Genomic DNA, 22,112 nt, shown 5'->3' on the forward strand with positions numbered 1-22,112 from the left:
ACTGAAACTTGGAAAATGCAAAAGTCTAAAGGAAAAGAGGAGGGAGGAGGAGGCAACAAAGATGAGTGTGTTCATGGAGAAACAGGGAAGTGCAATAACCCAGACACCAATGGAGAAGCGCTGCCTGCAGGGGAGGAGGGGAAAACCCAAGAGAATCACCTGAAAAACTATTCAAACTCGAAGTTCAGCAAGGTGCTAATTTGAAAAGTACAGCAACAATTTACAACAATTGACGGCTTTCCTCCAACTATAGCCTGTTACAAAATATAATGGACAGGCCGGGCGCGGTGGCTCACACCTGTAATCCCAGCTCTTTGGGAGGCCGAGGCAGGTGGATTACCTGAGGTCAGGAGTTCAAGACCAGCCTGACCAACAAAGTGAAACCCCGTCTCTACTAAAAATACAAAAATTAGCCGGGCGTGGTGGCAGGCTCCTGTAGTCCCAGGTACTCGGGAGGCTGAGACAGGAGAATTGCTTGAACCCGGGAGGCGGAGGTTTCAGTGAGCCGAGATCGCACCATTGCACTCCAGCCTGGGCAACAGGCGAGACTCTGTCTCAGAAAAAAAAAAGAAAGAAAGAAAATATAATGGACAAAAGATCCCATTTGTAATGGCAAAAGCCAAAAGATAATAATGACAGATAAACTATAAAAATGTGTGGTACTTTTGAAAATATAATGGAAAAATTCTATTTTAAATAGTAAAAAAGAATGAGAGAGAGAGAGAGAAAGAAAAGAAAGAAAGAAAAAGAAAAAGAAAGAGAGAGAGAAAGAAAGAAAAGGAAGGAAAGGAAGGAAGAAAGAATCCAGTCTGAGTAATATGGCAAGATTCAGTCTCTACAAAAAAAAATTTAAATTAGCTGGGTATGGTGCTGCACGACTGTGGTTCCAGCTACTCAGGAGGCTGAGTGAAGGGATTGCTTGATCCCAGGAGGTTGAGGCTGCAGTGAGCCACGATTATGCCACTGCCCTCCAGCCTGGGCAACAGAGCAAGACCCTGTCTTAAAAAAAAAAAAAAAAAGGCTGGGCGCGGTAGATCACACCTGTAATGCCAACACTTTGGGAGGCCAAGGCGGGCATATCACCTGAGGTCAGGAATTCAAGATCTGCCTGGACAACATGGTGAAACCCCGTCTCTACTAAAAATACAAAAATTAGCCAGACATGGTAGTGCACACCTGTAATCCCAGCTACTCAGGAGGCTGAGGCAGGAGAATCGCTTGAATCTGGGAGGCAGAGGTTGCAATGAGCTGAGATCATGCCATTGCACCATAGCCAGGGTGACAAGAGCAAAACTCTGTTAAAAAAACAAAAAACAAAAAAAACCCACCAAAAATAAAAAAGAAAATGTCAAACACCTAGGAATAAACTTGTATGGTACTTTTATGAATGTACTACAAAAACCGAAAGACATAGATTTGAATAATGAGAGGACATAGCAGATGGAAAACATGATATTATGAAGATATCAGTGCTCTCCACATTTACACATTTAATGCAGTTTCAAGCCAAAATAAATTCCAAGTGGACCAAGGAGATATACGAAAAACAAAAACAGATAAAAGAAGTATAAAAGAAAAAAATGGCAAGGAAAAATTTTCTAGGCATAATCCCAAAAGTAGGACCATTAAGAAAATGATAGACAGATAAGATTCTGAACAAACCTGATTCCTAGAGCCCAAGGCCCAGAGCTCAGAGCTTTGCAATATCCTCCTCAGTCCATGAATTTGTGATAAGGACATTGCAATTTTTCCTTCCACGATATTTCTGCCCCGTACGATGAATATTAGCTCAAGATATTTCTGTGCCCTTTATAGATGAGTCATCTGTAAGTATTCATCAAAGATATTCACGTTCTCACTGTGGGTGAATCCACACTGTAGAACCTCAGATTCTACAACAACTCTCAAAGTCTTATGATATAGCAAGCCCTCAGCTTTGGCGGAGAAATAGGATCAAGAGCAAAGACCATACCATTCATATCTGGCACCAACAAGCCAAAAGCCAAAATTCCACACCAGGAGTGTGCTTGGGACCAGGGTTGCTCTGGCCCTAAAAGTAGGTGAAACACACCCCACTTAACTAAAAGCAGTGACCAAAAGCTGGGAGGTGATAGGAGCAATTATCTGTATTAAGGTGAATATGCAAATGTTCTCCAGCTTTCTTCTTTGACATGCTTTTTTAGAAAACTGTGCTCTACATTGGTTCTCAAATTTTAGGATACATCAGAATCACTGAAGGACTTGTTAAAAAGACTACTGGAGTCCACCCTAAATCACTCTGAATTTCTGAAACAGTTGGCCTGGATCTGAACCAAGTCTGCATTTCTGACAAATTCCCAGCTGGTGCTGATTCTGCTGGTCTGGGGACCACACTTTAAGAACCAGTGCACTACAATTGTGATATTGGGTGTGGACCTGAAAGAAAGGCAAAAAGGAAGCTCTTGATTCTGTTTGCTTTTGACAAAGAAGTCCTTGGAGAGAAGCATTTGGAGACTGAGAATACCCAGAGGGGTCAGACAGTCTTCCAGGGGCCATGCAATGGAATTCCTTTCTTGTAAATATCCCTCCCTAAACCTTAGTAAAGTTACTAAATTCAGAACATGCTTAGTTTGAGTGTGTGTGTGTGTGTGTGTGTGGGTGTGTGTTTGTGTGTGTGTGTGTGTTTAAAACTGCTGCATAGGGTCAAATCAACAATAAAAAAAAACAAGAGGAAATAGAACCATGGGGTAGCAATGTCAGGAATTCACTGAGCAGGGGAAAGAGTTTCAACTGTACAAAGTAGGATACAGGAGAAATTTACTAAAATCTCTAAGGGCAGGAAGATTAGTGAATGTTCCAATCTCCTGATGCTTTACCTTAATTTGCATATATCTTTTCTGAGCATTGAGTCGCCAACATATTTATCCCCAATATTAATTCTTAATTCGTTCTGATTCTGAACACTATACCCGGATGGGCGTGGTGGTTCACACCTGTAATCCCAACACTTTTGGAGGCTGGGGCAGATGGATCATCTGAGGTCAAGAGTTGGAGACCATCCGGGCCAACATGGTGAAACCCGATCTCTCCTAAAACTACAAAAACTAAATTAGCCAGGCGTGGTGGCGTGTGCGTGTAAATCCCAGCTACTCAGGAGGCTGAGGCAGGGGAATCACTTAAACCCAGGAGGTGGAGGTTGCAGTGAGCCGAGATCATGCCATTACACTCCAGTATGGGCGACGAGCAAAAACTCCATCTCAAAAAATAAATAAACACTATACCTAAAAATTCATAATTTGTAAAGAAATGTACGTGCAGAAGATTGCTCTCAAACTTAAAATAATTAAAACTCTCCTGTATTTAAAATACCATTCTTAATTTATCTGTTTCATACATTTTTTAAAAATTTGGGGTTTTTTTTGTTTTGTTTTTTGTTTTCTGTTTTTTTGTGGTGGAGTTTTGCTCTTGCTGCCCAGGCTGGAGTGAAATGGCGCGATCTTGGCTCACCGCAACCTTCGCCTCCCGGGCTCAACTGATTCTCATGCCTCAGCCTCCCAGGTAGCTGGGATTACAGGCATGAGCCACCATGCCCGGCTAATTTTGTATTTTTAGTAGAGACTGGGTTTCTCCATGTTGGTCAGGCTGGTCTTGAACTGACCTCAGGTGATCCGCCCCCCTCGGCCTCCCAAAATGTTGGGATTACAGGAGTGAGCCACTGAGCATGGCCGGGTTTTTTTGTTTGTTTTTTTTTTTTTTCTTTTTTTTTGTTTTTTTGAGACGGAGTTTCGCTCTGGCTGCCCAGGCTGGAGTGCAATGGTGCAATCTTGGCTTACTGCAACCTCCTCCTACCGGGTTCAAGCAATTCTCCTGCCTCAGCCTCCCGAGTAGCTGGGATTACAGGCATACACCAGCACGCCCAGCTAATTTTTTGTATTTAGTAGAGACAGGGGTTTCACCATGTTGGTCAGGCTGGTCTCGAACTCCTGACCTTAAGTGATCTGCCCACCTCAGCTTCCCAAAGTGCTGGGATTACAGGTGTGAGCCACCACACCTGGCCTGTTTCATACATTTGATATTCTGTAGAGCTTTCACAAGGCGGCATATGTCTCTGAAACCCCTTCATGATGATTATAAACTGTGCCCTCTTTAAAGACAGAGCTGGCCGGGCGCGGTAGCTCACACCAGTAATCCCAGCACTTTGGGAGACCGAGGCAGGTGGATCACAAGGTCAGGAGATTAAGACCATCTTGGCGGCTGGGCATGGTGGCTGAAGCCTGTAATCCCAGCACTTTGGGAGGCCGAGGCGGGCAGATCACAAGGTCAGGAGATCGAGACCATCTGGCTAACACGGTGAAACCCCGTCTCTACTATAAATACAAAAAAAAAAAAAAATTAGCCGGGCGTGGTGGTGGGCGCCTGTAGTCCCAGCTACCCGGGAGGCTGAGGCAGGAGAATGGCGTGAACCCAGGAGACAGAGCTTGCAGTGAGCCGAGATCGCGCCACTGCACTCCAGCCTGGGCCACAGAGCGAGACTCTGTCTCAAAAAACAAAAAACAAAAAAGACATAGAGCCAACAGATCTACTGCTTGATCCCCTATGTATCAGACTACAGTAAAATCCTGTCAAGGACTATTTCTGCACTATGGAACTGAAAAATGACTTTGTTAAATTTCAACCCATTTAAAAAAACAAAACAGGGCTGGGCATGGTGGCTCACACCTGTAATCCTAGCACTTTGGGAGGCTGAGGCAGGTGGATCACCTGAGGTCAGGAGTTCGATACCAGCCTGGCCAGCATGTTGAAACCCCATCTCTACTAAAATACAAAAGTTAGCCGGGGGTGGTGGCGTGGTAATCCCAGCTACTTGGGAGGCTGAGGCAGGAGAATTGCTTCAACCTGGGAGGTGGAGTTTGCAGTGAGCTTAGATCCCACCATTGCACTCCAGCCTGGGCGACAAGAGTGAAACTCCGTCTCAACAACAACAAAAAAAACAACAAAGTCCGGGCACAGTGGCTCATGTCTATAATCCCAGCACTTTGGAGGCCAAGGTGGGCAGATCACAAGGTCAGGAGTTCAAGACAAGCCTGGCCAACATGGTGAAACCCCATCTCTACTAAAAATACAAAAGCTAGCTGGGTATGGTACACACACCTGTAATCCCAGCTACTCAGAAGGTTGTGGCAGGAGAATCGCTTAACCAGGACCTGGGAGCCGGAGGTTACAGTGAGCTGAGATCACACCACTGCACTCCAGCCTGGGCTACAGAGCGAGACTCTGTCTCAAAACAAAACAAAACAAAACAAACAAAAAGATAAACTTCAACCCATTTTTAAATGGTCTTTCTAATTATATGAGTTTCGGATGCACTTTGAACATAGGAGAAATGGAAGACTCCTCATACAGTGAATAAACATCAGCATATCACATTCCCAAGGTAGGGGATAAGTTAAACCCTTTTAGATAAGGTTTACAAGAGTCATTACAACTTTCCATTCAGATAAGCTGGAAGGTTATTGTGGTAGCCAGTCACCAAATGGCCCCAGTGATCCTTGCTTCCTGGAATTCACTTACTAGTTTACACACCTTACCACTTGGAATCATGTTTGTACTCTATGTCCAACAGAATGAGGCAGAAGTAACAGTGTGTTGTTTCCAAGCCTAGATCATAAAAGACATTGCAGTTTGTACCTTCGTCTTGGTCTTAGACTCCAGGCGAAGCCAGCAGTGAGGACACTCAGCAGTCCTATGGGTGGGGAGTCAATCAGAGTCCTGAAAGGCACAGTCCTGAATGCCATCATCCTGAATGTTGAAATTCTAAAAGATCAAAATCTTACAAATATAATTCTGGGAAAAATCATTTAAAAGTCTTTAAGGGGGATTTATTGAGAAATATGTGGCTGGGCATGGTGGCTCATGCCTGTAATCCCAGCACTTTGGGAGGCCGAGGTGGGTGGATCACCTGAGGTCAGGAGTTCGAGACCAGCCTCAACATGGAGAAACCCCGTCTCTACTAAAAATACAAACAAAAATTAGCCAGGAGTGGTGGTGCACGCCTGTAATCCCAGCTACTCAGGAGGCTGAGGCAGGAGAATTGCTTGAACCTGGGAGGTGGAGGTTGCAGTGAGCCGAGATTGCGCCATTGCACTCCAGCCTGGGCAACAAGAGCGAAACTCAGTCTCAAAAAAAAAAAAAAAAAGAAATATATAAAAACACAACAGAAGGCTTCATAAACCACTTACACGATAAAACAGACAATAATAACATTCACTTTTTTACTAGTATAAACCCTCAGATATACTAACAACAGCTGTATGGACATAACAGTTATGAGCAGACAAGCCGTATTCATAAAGAAATAGGTCGAAATGGGAAACATATAAACACACATCACTGTAGTTGGTAATTGTGTGCACCCAGCTTTATAACTGCGGTCATCTGAAATACCATGACGAACAACTTAAGTCTTTGATGAGATCAATCAAAAACCTTGATGGGTCACCACCACATATTCGGTCACCCAAACAGCCAAGATTTGGAGACTTTTTTTTTTTTCAGAGTTTCGCTCTTGTCGCCCAGGCTGGAGTGGTGCAATGGCCCTATCTCGGCTCACCACAACCTCTGCCTCCTAGGTTCAAGTAGTTCTCCTGCCTCAGCCTCCTAAGTAGTTGGGATTACAGGCATGTGACACCACGCCTGGCTAATTTTGTATTTTTAGTAAAGACGAGTTTTCTCCATGTTGGTCAGGCTGGTCTCGAACTCCTGACCTCAGGTGATCAGCCCGCCTCGGCCTCCCAAAGTGCTGGGACTACAGGCATGAGCCACCGTGCCTGGTGATCTGGAGAAATGTTATCACAAATGCAGATGTATGAAAAGAACATCTCGCCGGACACAGTGGTTCATGCCTGTAATCCCAGCACTTTGGGAGGCTGAGGCAGGAGATTCACCTGACGTCAGGAGTTCAAGACCAGCCTGGCCAACATGGCAAAACCCCGTCTCTACTAAAAATACAAAAATTAGCTGGTCTTGGTGGCAGGCGCCTGTAAATCCCAGCTACTCAGGAGGCTGAGGCAGGAGAATTGCTTGAACCCAGGAGGCAGAGGTTGCAGTGAGCCGAGATCGTGCCATTGCACTCCAGCCTGGGCAAGAAGAGCAAAATTCCATCTCAAAAAAAAAAAAAAAGAAGAAAAAGAACGTCTCTTCTTTTTTCTTTTTCTTTTTTTGTTTTTTTGAGACAGATCTCGCTCTGTCACAACACAGGCTGAAGTGCAGTGGCACCATCTCGGCTCACAGCAGCCTCTAGCCCAGGTTGGAGTGCAGTGCATCAGGCTGGTCTCGAACTCCTGACCTCAGGTGATCTGCCCTCCTTGGCCTCCCAAAGTACTAGGATTACAGGCGTGAGCCACTGCACCTGGCTCTCTCCTCCTTTACTGAGGAAGTTTCAGCGTTGTCACATACACGCACACTGCTTACTCACAGAAAGTCAACGTTGTGGCCGGGCTCAGGAGTTCGAGACTAGCCTGACCAACATGGTGAAACTCCATCTCTACTAAAAAAAAATACAAAAATTAGCCGGGCATGGTGGCAGGTGCCTGTAATCCCAGCTACTCGGGAGGCTGAGGCATGAGAATCGCTTGAACCCAGCAGGCGCAGATTGCAGTGAGCCGAGATAGCACCACTGCACTCCAGCCTAGGCGACAGAGTGAGACTCTGTGCAAAAAAAAAAAAAAAAAAAATAGTCAACATTGTGATAACACACATTCATGCAGTCAAGTTTCTGATGTCCACGGCAGCAGAAGAAAAGTCTGTCCCAGCTCTCAGAGAGACCAAATTGTCTTCTGTATTTGTTCTTTCTGGGCCAATCGGATGGTGCCCACCAACACTGAGGGCAGATCTTCCCAACCTAGTGCAGTAGGAATCACACAGTAATCTGCTCTGGAAACATCTTTAAGCATCAAACCTTAAAGAAAGTAATACTTGTTAAGATTTCATGTAGTACCAAAGAAGAATATCAACAATTATCTGGCCGGGCACGGTGGCTCACGCCCGTAATCCCAGCACTTTGAGAAGCCAAGGCAGGTGGATCACCTGAGGTCAGGAGTTCACAACCAGCCTGGCCAACATGGTAAAACCCCCGTCTCTACTAAAATACAAAAATTAGCCGGGCCTGGTGGTGAGCACCTGTAATCCCAGCTACTTGGGAGGCTAAGGCAGGAGAATCACTTGAACCAGGAAGGCAGAGGTTGCAGTGAGCCAAGATGATACCACTGCACTCCAGCCTGGGTGACAGAACAAGACTCCATCTCAAAAACAAATTAATTAATTATTAATTAAATGGGGGTATTAAAGCAAAAAAAAACTCAGAACTAGATAATAAAGTCTCAAAAAATTTCAAATAAGTTATAGCATACTAAAGATGGTCTCTATTCAAAACAAATAATCTATCATCTAGAACCTCGAACTTCTGGGCTCAAGTAGTTCTCCTGCCTCAGTCTTCTAAATACTTGGGACTATAGGCACGTGCCACCACACCTGGCAAAAGATAGATACATTTTTAAAGTTCTATATATGTTTAGAAATTGTAAAAGAAGGCCAGGCATGGTGGCTCACACCTGTAATCCCAGCATTTTGGGAGGCTGAAGCGGGAGGATCATGAGGTCAGGAGTTTAAGACCAGCCTGGCCAACAGAGTGAAACCCCCATCTCTACTAAAAATACAAAAAATTAGCTGGGGTTGGTGGTGGGCACCTGTAATCCCAGCTACTTGGGAGGCTGAGGCAGGAGAATCCCTTGAAATCCATGAGGCAGAGGTTGCAGTGAGCTGAGATCGCGCCACTGCACTCCAGCCTGGGCAACAGCGCAAGACTCTGTCTCAAAAAAAAAGAAAAAAGAAAAAAAAGGCCGGGCATGGTGGTTCACGCCTGTAATCCCAGCAATTTGGGAGGCCGACAGGGGTGGATCACGAGGTCAGGGGATCAAGACCATCCTGGCTAATATGGTGAAACCCCATCTCTACTAAAAATACAAAACAAAATTAGCCAGGCATTGTGGCAGCTGCCTGTAATCCCAGCTACTCGGGAGGCTGAGGCAGGGGAATTGCTTGAACCCGGGAGGCAGAGGTTGCACAGTGAGCAGAGATCACGCCACTGTACTCCAGCCTGGGCAACAGAGCAAGACTCTGTCTCAAAAAAAAAAAAAAAGAAATTATAAAAATACTTCTCAATAACTAATGACCTTTAAAATCATAATTGAAAAATAACAATAATTGAAACTGAACAAAAAGACTATATATACAACATGTGGGATGCAATGAAAGGAGAGAAAACCTATAGCCCTAAATGTTTACATTAAAAAAGAGAAAGTCTGAAAATGAGCTAAGCATCCACCTTAAGAAGATAGGAAGAGGCCAGGTGCGGTGGCTCACACCTATAATGCCAGCAGTTTGGGAGGTCAAAGTAGGCGGATCACCTTAGGTCAGGAGTTTGAGACCAGCCTGGCCAAGATGGTGAAACCTCGTCTTTACTAAAAATACAAAAATTAGCTGTGCCTGGTGGCGAGCACCTGTAATCCCAGCTAATTGGGAGGTTGAGGCCGAAGAATCGCTTGAACCCACAAGGCAGAGGCTGCAGTGAGGTGAGATTGCACCACTGCACTCCAGCCTAGGCGACAAGAGGGAGACTCTGTCTCAAGAAGAAAAAAAAAGAAGATTGGAAAAGAACAACAGAATAAATGCAAATTGACGAGAATGAAGGAGATGACACAGATAAGATTAAAAATTAATGAAATAAGACTGAAATTCAATCAAGGAAGAAAAGAGAAGACATAAATATTAGAAAGGGAAAACGAAGGCACAACTACATATCCAGCAGATATTAAAGATAATGAGAGAAAGGTATGAACGACTTTATTCAATAAATTCGAAAACATAGAAGAAATGAACAAATTCCTTTAAAATCCCGATAAATTGGCTAGGTGCGATGGCTCACACCTGTAATCTCAGCACTTTGGGAGGCTGAGGCAGGCTGATCACTTAAGGTCAGGAGATCGAGACCAGCGTGGCCAACATGGTGAAACCCCGTCTCTACCAAAAAACACAAAAAATAGCCAGGCATGGTGGCACAAGCCTGTGGTCCCAGCTCCTCGGGAGGCTGAGGCAGGAGAATCATTTGAACCTGGGAAGCAGAGGTTACAGTGAGCCAAGATGTCACCACTGCACTCCAGCCTGGGCAACAGAATGAGACTCTGTCTCAAAAAAATTAATATTAATTACATAAAATCCTGATAAATCATCCTGATAAATGGTCATTTATCAAAATGAATTCAGAAAGAAAGAGAAATCTTTTTTTTTTTTTTGAGACAGCTCTTGCTGTGTCACCCAAACTGGAGTGACACTGTGATTTCCTGCCTCACTTTTTTGTTTCTTTTTTTTTTTTTTTGAGATGGGCTCTGTTGCCCAGGCTGGAGTGCAGTGGTATGATCTCAGCTCACGGCAACCCCTACCTCCCGGGTTCAAGCCATTCTCCTGCCTCAGCCTCCCTGAGTAGCTGGGATTACAGGCAACTGCCACCACACCCGACTAATTTTTGTTGTTGTTGTTGTTTTCTGAGATGGAGGCTTCTTCTGCTGCCCAGGCTGGAGTGCAGTGGTGTGATCTCAGTTCACTGCAACCTCCACCTCCCGGGTTCAAGTGATTCTCCTGCCTCAGCCTCCTGAGTAGCTGGGATTATAGGCACGTGCCACCATGGCCGGCTAATTTTTGCATTTTAGTAGAAACAAGGTTTCCCCATGTTGGTCAGGCTGGTCTCGAACTCCTGACCTCAGGTAATCCACCCGCCTTGGCCTTCCAAAGTGCTGGGATTACAGGTGTGAGCCACTGCACGTGGTCTGCTCCAGGTGATTTTTTTTTTTTTGAAACGGAGTCTCGCTCTGTCGCCCAGGCTGGAGTGCAGTGGCGCAATCTTGGCTCACTGCACGCTCCACTTCCCAGGTTCACGCCATTCTCCTGCCTCAGCCTCCTGAGTAGCTGGGACTACAGGCGCCCACTACCATGCCTGGCTAATTTTTTGTATTTTTAGTAGAGACTGGGTTTCACCGTATTAGCCAGGATGGTCTCTATCTCCTGACCTCGTGATCTGCCCGCCTCAGCCTCCCAAAGTGCTGGGATTACAGGCGTGAGCCACCGTGCCCAGCCCAGGTGATTTTTTATTTGTGTTTGTATTATATAGAGATAGGGTCTCCCTGTTGCCCAGGCTGGCCTCAAACTCCTGGGCTCAAGGGATCCTCCTGCCTCAGCCTCCCAAAGTGCTACGACTATAGACATGAGCCACTGTGCTGGTCCAAAGTGATGTTTATGGGTAAAACCACTGAGAACTTTCCAGTAGAAGTGGGATGAGGGTGCGATGGAGGAGTGGTTGTTGGTTGGGGGGGACCTGGAAAGGAAGTAAGGCTTGCAATGACAGTAATACAGAAGATCTTGCAAAGTATGATATGGCAAACACAGATTACAAGTAATAGACTGGTAGTGCTATTCTGCAGTGTATTACCTGGCTATAAATGGAAACATTTAAAGAATGTATAAAAAATAAAAATAGGCCGAGCAAGGTGGCTCATGCCTGTAATCCCAGCATTTTGGGAGGCCAAGGCAGGTGAATCACCTGAGGTCAGGAGTTGCAGACCAGCCTGGCCAACATGGTGAAACCCCATCTCTACTAAAAATACAAAATTGGCTCGGTGAGGTAGTGCATGCCTGTAATCTCAGCTACTTGAGAGGCTGAGGCAGGAGAATTGCTTGAACCCAGGAGGCGGAGGTTGCAGTGAGCCGAGATCGTGCCATTGCACTCCAGCCTGGGCCACAAGAGCAAAACTCTGTCTCAAAAAATATAGACAAATAAAAAATAAAATAAAAAAATAAAAATAGAGGCCGGGTGCCGTCACGCCTGTAATCTCAGCACTTTGGGAGGCCGAGGCAGGTGGATCACTTGGGGCCAGGAGTTCAAGACCAGCCTGGCCAACATGGTGAAACCCCATCTCTACTAAAAATACAAAAATCAGCCAGGTGTCCCAGCTACCCAGGAGGTGGAGGTTGCAGTGAGCTGAGAGCTGAGATCACGCCACTGCACTCCAGCCTGGGCGACAGATCAAGATTCTGTCAAAAAAAAAAAAAAAAAAAGGGCCAGGTGCAGTGGCTCATGCCTGTAATTCCAGCACTTTGGGAGGCCGAGGCAGGCAGATCATGAGGTCAGGAGATCGGGACTATCCTGGCTAACACAGTGAAACCCCATCTCTACTAAAAATACAAAAATTAGCTGGATGTGGTGGCATGTGCCTGTAGTACCAGCTGTTCGGGAGGCTGAGGCAGGAGAATCACTTGAACCTGGGAGGCAGAGGTTGCAGTGAGCCGAGATCATGCCACTGCACTCCAGCCTGGCAACAGAACGAGACTCCATCTCCAAAAAAAAATTAATTAAATAAAATAAAAAATAAAAATGAAAAAATAAAGTATATATATTGCTTTCAATCAAATAGATATAAGTATATTATAAAAATTATGAAGTACAATAGCTATTTTTTTTTTTTCTGAGACAGAGACTCGCTCTGTCGTCCAGGCTGGAGCGCAGTGATGCAATCTCAGCTCACTGCAAGCTCTGCCTCCTGGATTCAAGCAATTCTCCTGCCTCAGCCTCCCAAGTAGCTGGGATTACAGGCACGTGCCACCAAGCCCGGCTAATTTTTGTATATTTAGCAGAGACGGGGTTTCACCATGTTGGCCAGGCTGGTCCCGAACTCCTGACCTCAGGTGATCCGCCCACTTCGGCCTCCCAAAGTGCTGGGATTACAGGCATGAGCCACCATGCCTGGCCTAAGTACAATAGGTATAAGACATTGGAGATTCCTTAGAAACTATCAGTTTTCTGTCCCTACCTCATTCATACAAACACTCCATAACTGGTTCCAGCTCTCTTTACACATAGCTTGTAGAAAACATAGAAGGGTAGGAGGTGAGGAAAGCATCTTTTCTCTTATGGAATATGCAGAGGTCCCCCTCAAGCTTTGTTGACACCTGATCTCTGTAGGAGACTACTGCTCTTTTCTAGTATTTTCATTTTATAGATGAGAAAACTGGGCCTCAAAGGAACAGACTTGTCCAAGATTAGCATAGCAGAGCCTGAGTTAAAACACATTTTCTGGCTGGGCGTGGTGGCTCATGCCTATAATCCCAGCATTTTGGGACACCGAGGCGGGAGGCTCACCTGAGGTTGGGAGAAACAGCCCAAATCATATCATTCTTTCATTTTTAAGAGAGGGCCTCAATCTGTTACCCAGGCTAGAATGCAGTGGCATGATCAAAGCTCAATTCAGCCTTGGTCTCCCAAGCTCGTGATCCTCCCACCTCAGCCTCCCAAGTAGCTGAGACTATAGGCACACACCACCACGTTCAGCTAATTTTTAATTTTTTTTTTTTTTTTTTTGTAGAGACAGGGCCTTGCTGTGTTGCCCAGGCTGGTCTTGAACTCCTGGGCTCAAGTGATCCTCCCTCCTCAGCCTCCCAAAGTGCTGGAATTATAGTCATGAGCCACTGCATTCAGCCATATCATTCTTTTAAAGACTGAAAATACACAGATGCCTACAATGCAATTTCCCCTCAAGCTGCCACTGATGGTTTTTATATTAATACCCCAAAAAACTATATCTTGGTTGTTTGCAACAGAAGTAATAAATAGTAGGCACAAGAGGTGAGAGCAAAATTATTTTTCTCTTTTTTTCTTTTTTTGAGACAGGGTCTTGCTCTGTCACCCAGGCGGGAGTGGAGTGGCAAGATCTCGGCTCACTGCAACCTCCGCCTCCCAGGTTCAAGTGATTCTCCTGCCTCAGCTTCCTAAGTAGCTAGGATTACAGGCGCCCACCACCAGGCCTGGCTAATTTTTGTATATTTAGTAGAAATGGGGTTTCACCATGTTAGCCAGGCTGCCCTGGAACTCCTGACCTCAAGTGATCAGCCCAGCTAGGTCTCCCAAAGTGCTGGAATTACAGGGGTGAGCCACCATGCCCGGCCAGAATTTTTAAGTCTAGTCAGAAAGGGAGGTTGCTTTCCCTCACCATAAATTTATATTTTAAAACGTGCATTCATTAAGTTTAGAATACTGGTAAGTGTACTCCTTTTCAGAAAAGGACCTTTATTACTTAAAGCATCTGACAGTACCTACTCCATGCAATTGTTTGTTTCTTTGTTGTTTTGAGACAAAGTCTTAATCTCTCACCCAGGCTGGAGTACAGTGGTATGACCTCAGCTCACTGCAACCTCAGCCGTCCAGGTTCAAGGAATTCTCCTGCCTCAGCCTCCCGAGTAGCTGGAATTACAGGTGCACACCACCACGCCCAGTTGGTTTTTCTATTTTTAGTAGAGACAGACAGGGTTTCACCATGTTGGCCAGGCTGGTCTCAAACTCCTAAACTCTTGAACTCCTGATCCACCCGCCTTGACCTCCCAAAGTGCTGGGATTACAGGCAGGAACCAAGGCTACTGGCCTACTCCACGCAATTGTTAACAGTTACTAAATACTGTCATTCATCATGTGGGGTGGGGGTGAATAAAGATACATCTTAGCAAAAACAATACAGACAATTCAGGAAAGAGTTTCCAGTTTAATTACATCAAAGCTATATCCAAAATAAAAATAACACTCAGAAACAAAGATTGCTTATAATTCTAGAACATTTTAATTCTAAAGAGCTTTAATAAAAAGCCCCAGTTTCCAAATGTTCATCAAAAACAGAATGAATATCAGTCCCATCAATAAGGGGGAAAATCAAAGAAAAGAAAAGGAGAGGGTGAGAGATGTAAGAGATGAATGAAGGTTGACAACTATTCTCCTTTAAAAAGAGAAACACTGCTTCCTCAGTGTCACTTAAGGATATGAACAGGCAGGAGGAAAGTAACTGTCCATATTTGCCTTATATACAGTATTGGGTAATTAAATGCCAGTTGGGCTGTTTAGGAATGGCTTGCTAAAACATTGAAAAAATGAAAGACTTCATCCTTGTCGTAGACTGCCACTTCAGTGGAACATTCAGTGCACATGACTGGGTGATAGATTTCTTCTACATCTGTCTCTGCCTTCTCGGCAGCATCTTCCTGGTTAGACCTCATCTTCTTATGGACCCGCCTTTTCTTCCTGTTCTCTGAAGCTTTATATCTCAGAACCTCCTCTTTGTTAATAGAACAATTCATCACAAACATTGCTCTATACTGAGTTTTGTATGATTCATGCCTAAGAGAAAAATGAAATGGAGAATTGGGGTTTATGTTCTATGTTAATAGTTTATCCATTTAGATAAAATTTGAGAATACCAAAAACTTACTGAAATACCAACCAAAGAAAAGACATAGGAACAAAACAGCAAGTATAAAGACATTTTAAACAGTTGTTTTAAGAATAATTAAAACTTGCGAACACAGCTCACTGCAGCCTTGAACTCTTAGCCTCAAGTGATCCTCCTGCCTCAGCCTCCCTGGTAGCTGGGATTACAGGCACAAGCCACTGCACCAGGCAGAAGAAACATTTTAGTATATAACAGTATAAAGAAGAAATGTATCCTCTTTCCTTCTGCTTTTTGAAAGTAACTTTTGGCCGGCGCGGTGGCTCACGCCTGTAATCCCAGCACTTTGGGAGGCCGAGGTGGGTGGATCACAAGGTCAGGAGATCGAGACCACGGTGAAACCCCGTCTCTACTAAAAAAAAAAAAATACAAAAAATTAGCCGGGCGCGGTGGCGGGTGCCTGTAGTCCCAGCTACTCCAGAGGCTGAGGCAGGAGAATGGCGTGAACCCGGGAGGCGGAGCTTGCAGTGAGCCGAGATTGTGCCACTGCACTCCAGCCTGGGCTACAAAGTGAGACTCCGCCTCAAAAAAAAAAAAAAAAAAAAAAAAAAAAAAAGTAACTTTTATCTCAGGGGGAAAAAAAATATTTGCTCTTCAAACTTAGACAAAAGTTGTTGGAAACTTGCCAGGTAATGTACAATAATCTTTGACTACTGTCTTTTCACATTGTGGCCTGAGACTCTGCCCTCTTCTCATTATAGATGGTGCCGTTGTGGTCAACATTTTAGTAAAAGCTACAGGTTTAAAAGCTTGAGGAGCTTCTGACTTTATAATGTCTACTCTTAGCTATTATATATTTAATCAGTCTAACGTATGGGTCCCCAAAGCCCAGGCCACAGACCGGTACCAGCCTGTGGCCTGTTAGGAACTGGGCAGCACAGCAGGAGGTGAGCAGCGGGCAAGCAAGCATTACCAACTGAGCTCTGCCTCCTGTCAGATCAGCGGCAGCATTAGATTCTTATAAGTGTGAACCCTATCGTGAACTGTGCACGCAAGGGATCTAGGTTGCATGTTACTTATGAGAATCTAACTAATGCTTGATGATCCAAGGTAGAACAGTTTCATCCAGAAACCATCCCCCCACTTTGTTCACCTCATATACGTAATATTTTCCTACTTATTTTCCCACTTAGTAAGTTGTTTTTTTTTTCCCCTTAGACCTCATGCAACAAAAATATCTATCTGGCTAAAAACAGTGAGCTCAAACTGTGCACTCACTAGCTCCCAATATTAATCTTCACCTTCACTACCACCATAACCACCAGGAAGTAAGAATGTGCAAGTGGGCACTTCTCAGGGAAAAATAATCTAATCTTTCAGAAATATCTTCAAACATAAATAGTTCTAGTTTCCTGTGTATGTGCTTGCATGACTACATCTGTCTCAGATCTCTAAGAATCCCTTATCACATGTTTATATTTTTCCCTTTCTCTGTATCTCTTGTGCATCAGAACAAATCATTTTTTCTAAATTTTTCCTTTTTTTTTTTTTTTGAGACAAGGTCTCACTCTCTTGCCCAGAGCAAGAGTGCTGGAGTGCAGTGGCACAATCATGACTTACTGCAGGCTCTACCTCATGGGTTCAAGTGATCCTCCCACTTCAGCTTCTCAATTAGCTAAGACTACAAGCATACACCACCATGTGTGGCTAATTTTTTTCTTTTTGTAGAGAGGGGGGTCTCCCTATGTTGCCCAAGCTGGTCTCAAACTCCTGGCCTCAAGCGATCCTTCCACCTCAGCCTCCCAAAGTGCTGGGATTACAGGTGTGAGCCACCAGGCCCAGCCTAAACTGTCTTCTTAAAGAACACTCACCAGGCCAGGTGCGGTGGCTCACGCTTGTAATCCTAGCACTTTGGGAGGCCAAGGCGGGCGGATCACGAGGTCAGGAGATCGAGACCACGGTGAAACCCCGTCTCTACTAAAAATACAAAAAATTAGCCGGGCATGCTGTTGGGCGCCTGCAGTTCCAGCTACTCGGAGAGGCTGAGGCAGGAGAATGGCGTGAACCCGGGAGGCAGAGCTTGCAGTGAGCTGAGATCGCGCCACTGCACGCACTCCAGCCTGGGTAACAGAGCGAGAATCCGTCTCAAAAAAAAAAAAAAAAAAGAACACTCACCAAGGAAGGCCGGGTGTGGTGGCTCACGCCTGTAATCCCAGCACTTTGGGAGACTGAAGCAGGTGGATCACGAGGTCAAGAAGTCAAGACCAGCCTGACCAACATGGTGAAACCTCATCGCTACTAAAAATGCAAAGATTAGCCAGGCATGGTGGCACATGCCTGTAATCCCAGCTACTCAGGAGGCTGAGGCAGGAGAATTGTTTGAACCCGGGAGGCGGAGATTGCAGTAAGCGGAGATCACGCCACTGCACTCCAGCCTGGGCAACAGAGCGACACTCCATCCCAAAAAAAAAAAAAACACTCTAAGAAGTCTTAAATCATTTCCCCAAACTTTAAATAAAATTTTCATTAAAAAAAAAATTACTCCATTGTATTGAAACCTTGCATTAATATGGAACATAATTTTCACCAAGGCCAATTAGATCATGAAGAAACTTTTGAATATAGGCACCCTGTGTTATGGTTTAACTGGAAGACAGGCAGCTTAAGTACAAAGACCTCATCTCATAAACATAGTCTGTGTTAACTTATATGCAAAACGCTTAAGGCTCATATGTACAGTAAAAAATTGTTGCAAATCATCATAAACCTCAAGCCAGCTAATAAGAATAAACTACAACTGGTTACTCATTAGTTCCTAAAACAAATCGACCACCCGTATCATTATTTATTTTCAGTTAATTTCATTCAGAACATGTACTAAGCCAGCCACTTATAAGGCTACTAATACAAGAAAAAATCATGCCTATAATCCCAGCACTTTGGGAGGCCGAGGTGGACAGATAGCTTGACACCAGGAGTTTGAAACCAGCCTGGCCAACATGGTGAAACCCCATCTCTACTAAAAATACAAAAATTAACCGGTGTGGTGGCACATGCCTGTAGTCCCAGCTACTCGAGAAGCTGAGGCACGAGGAGGCGGAGGTTGCAGTGAGCGGAGATGGTGCCACTGTACTCCAGCCTGGGCAACAGAGCGAGACCCTGTCTCAAAAAAAAAAAAAAAAAAAAAGGAACCCCTAATTTACAATCAGATAAGAGGCATGGGTAACCTGGGGACCTCCTACTTACAATGGCATCTGAAGTGGTGGGGGCAGTCTTATTAAGACTGATCTCAACCTGTGGGTTCTGCACTAACTCCAGGTAGTGTCAGAATTATATTGTAGGACACTCAGTGTCCACAGAAAATTGAAGATTGCTTGATATGGGGGGAGGAGCCCCACACATTTGGTGTCAGAAGTGCTGTGAGTAGAAATATAGTTTTTCTTTTAAGGTGTTATATCATTGTAAAACACATATGCAGTTTCACCAAATCCTTATTAGCACTGGCAAGTGCTTTATTAAAAAAGCTACTAATAAAAATTTTTATCGATATATCATAGATGCACATATTTTCAGGGGGTACATGTGATAATTTAACATATTCATATAATTTGTAAAGATCAAATCAGTGTAATTGAGAGATCCATCACCTTAAATATTTATTATTATTTCTTAAGACAAAGTCTCACTCTTACCCAGGCTGGAGTACAATGGTGTGATCTCAGCTCACTGCAACCCCCGCCTCTCAGGTTCAAGCGATTCTCCTGCCTCAGCCTCCCAAGTAGCTGGAATTACAGGTGCATGCTACTACATCCAGCTAATTTTTGTATTTTTAGTAGAGACAGGGTTTCATCATGTTGGCCAGGCTGGTCTCGAACTCCTGACCTCAAGTGATCTGCCCGCCTCAGCCTCCCAAAGTTCTGGGATTACAGGCATGAGCCACCATGCCCAGCCAATATTTATCTTTTCTTTATGCCAGAAACATTTGAATTACTCTCTTCTAGCTATTTTGAAATATACAATAACTTTCTTTACAATAGATTTTAAACTATAATTCATCCTGCAGATCAGTGGGCACTTAGGTAGATATTTTGGCTCTTATAAATAGTGCTACAATAAACATGAGAGCACAGATATTGCTTTGATATATTGATTTCCTTTCTTTTGGATATATACCCAGTAGCAGAATTGCTGGATCATATGGTAGTTCTATTTTTAGTTTTTTGAGGAACTTCCATACAGTTTTCCATAGTGGCTATACTAATTTACATTCCCACCAACAGTGTTCAAGGGTTCCCCTTTCTCCGCATCCTCACCAGCATCCCATGTTCCCTGTTTTTTTGATAAAAGCCATTCGAAACAGGGTGAGATATCTCATTGTAATTTTGATCTCCATTTCCATGACTTCCATTTCCATCCATGATTAGTGATGTTGCACATTTTTTCCATATACTTGTTGGCCATTTCTGTGTCTTCTTTTGAGAAATGTGTATTCCAACGTTTTGCTCAATTTTTTTTTGAAGTTTGAGTAAAATTGGTATTAGTTCTTTGAGCCATCGGGTACTGGGCTTTTTTTTTTTTTTTTTTTTTGATAAGGGACTTTTTACTATGGCTTTGATCTCATTACTCATTATTGGTTTGTTGTTTTTCTATTTCTTCATGGCTCAATCTCGGTAGGCTATATGTGTTCAGGAGTTTATTCACTTCTAGGTTTTCTAATTTGTTGGCATATAATAGTTTGTAATGGTGTCTAATGATTTTTTGTATTTTTTTTTTTTTTTTGAGACGGAGTCTCGCTCTGTCACCCAGGCTGGAGTGCAGTGGCAGGATCTCGGCTCACTGCAAGCTCCGTCTCCTGGGTTCACGCCATTCTTCTGCCTCAGCCTCCCTAGTAGCTGGGACTACAGGCGCCTGCCACCATGCCCGGCTAATTTTTTTGTATTTTTAGTAGAGACGGGGTTTCATTGTGTTAGCCAGGATGGTCTCAATCTTCTGACCTTGTGATCCGCCCGCCTTGGCCTCCCAAAGTGCTGGGATTACAGGCATGAGCCACCGCGCCCGGCCAGTTGTATTTCTTTTCTTTTTTCTTTTTTTTTTTTTTTTGAGATGGAGTTTTGCTCTTGTTGTCCAGGCTGGAGTGCAATGGCGTGATCTCAGCTCACCACAACCTCTGTCCCCCGGGTTCAAGTGATTCTCCTGCCTCAGCCTCCCAAGTAGCTGGGATTACAGGAATGTAACACCACACCTGGCTAATTTTGTATTTTTTAGTAGAGACAGGGTTTCACTGTGTTGGTCAGTTTTGTCTTGAACTCCTGACCTCAGGTAACCTGCCCACCTTGGCCTCCCAAAGTTCTGGGATTACAGGCATGAGCTACCGTGCCTAGCCTGATTCCTTGTATTTCCGTGGTCTCAGTTGTTATGCCTTCTTTTCTATTTCTAATTTATTTGGGCCTTCTCTCTTTTTTTCTGAGAGGTTTGTCGATTCTATCTTTTAAAATTATCAACTTTTAATTTCATTAATCTTCTGGCTTGTTTGTTTGGGTTTTTTGGGGTCTCAATTTCATTCATTCCTGCCTTGATCTTTATTATTTCTTTCCTTTTATTTTATTTAAGTAATTTTTTTTTTGAGACACAGTCTCGCTCTGTCGCCCAGGCTGGAGTGCAATGGTGTGATCTCAGCTCACTGCAACCTCTGTCTCTCAGGTTCAAGCGATTCTCCCGCCTCAGCCTCCTGAGTAGCTGGGATTAAAGGTGGGCGCCACCACACTTGGCTCATTTTTGTATTTTTAGTAGAGACAGGGTTTCACCAGGTTGGTCAGGCTGGTCTCAAACTCCTGACCTCGTGATCGGCCTGCTTTAGCCTCCCAAAGTGCTGGGATTACAGGTGTGAGTCACCACGCCCAGCCTCTTTCCTTCTATTAATGTTGGATTTGGTCTGTCCTTGCTTTTCTAGTCCCTTGAGGTGTATCATTAGATTATTTGGGTGAAATGTTCTGTAAATGTCAGTTAGGCTTCTTTGGTCTACTGTGTAGTTTAACTCTGATGTTTCTTTATGGTTTTCTATCTGGATGATCTGTTCATTACTGAGAGTGGAGTGTTGAAGTCCCCTACTATTATTGTATTGCAATACTAATACTGTATTGTATCTCTCCCTTTAGAGTTTTTTTTTTTTTTTTTTTTTTTTGAGATGGAGTCTCACTCTGTCACCCAGGCTGCAGTGCAATAGCACGATCTTGGCTCACTGCAACCTTCGCCTCCCAGCTTCAAGTGATTCTCCCACCTCAGCCTCCTGAGAAGCTGGATTACAGGTACCCACCATCATGCCCAGCTAATTTTGGTATTTTTGTGGAGATGGGGTTTCACCATGTTGGCCAGGCTGGTCTCAATCTCCTGACCTCGTGATCCACCAACCTCAGCCTCCTGAAGTGTTGGGATTACAGGCGTGAGCCACTGCGCCCAGCCCCTTTGGATCTATTAATGTTTATATACCTGGGAGTTCCAATGTTGGCTGCATAGATATTTGTACTGTTATATAAATTCCTCTTGCTGAATTGACCCCTTTATATAGTAAACTTCTTTGTTTCCTTTTTACAGTCCTTGATTGTAGTCTGTCTTAAGGACAGCTATTCTTATACTGGTTTCCAGTTGCATGAAATATCTTTTCCCATTCGTGTTCAGTCCACGTGTCCTTACAAGTGAAGCAAGTTTCTTCTAGGCAGCATATAGTTGAGTCTTGTTTGTTGATCCATTCGGCCACTATCTACCTTTTAATTGGAGAAGTGAGTCCATTTACATTGTGTTACTACTGGTAAGTAAGCATTT

General features: G+C 44.2%; 1 protein-coding gene across 3 annotated transcripts in view; it reads right to left on the minus strand.

Annotated features, from left to right (window-relative positions):
* EAPP (E2F associated phosphoprotein) overlaps positions 1 to 22,112 on the minus strand; it is a 74,921-nt gene that overhangs the window by 32,736 nt on the left and 20,073 nt on the right. For 2 of the 3 annotated variants that reach the window (XM_030813295.1, XM_003263694.4), the window contains one exon: positions 14,599 to 15,244. The exons of the other annotated variant lie outside the window; for it this stretch is intronic. Coding sequence is in view for 1 of the 2 variants with exons in the window: in XM_003263694.4 (XP_003263742.2) it covers positions 14,968 to 15,244 (277 nt within the window). In the remaining variant the exon portion in view is untranslated. Of the gene's footprint in view, positions 1 to 14,598; positions 15,245 to 22,112 lie in introns of those variants that run through there. 3 annotated transcript variants of the gene reach the window in all.

The sequence above is a fragment of the Nomascus leucogenys genome, chromosome 1a (assembly GCF_006542625.1).
Source record: "Nomascus leucogenys isolate Asia chromosome 1a, Asia_NLE_v1, whole genome shotgun sequence".
In the NCBI taxonomy this organism is placed as follows: domain Eukaryota; kingdom Metazoa; phylum Chordata; class Mammalia; order Primates; family Hylobatidae; genus Nomascus; species Nomascus leucogenys.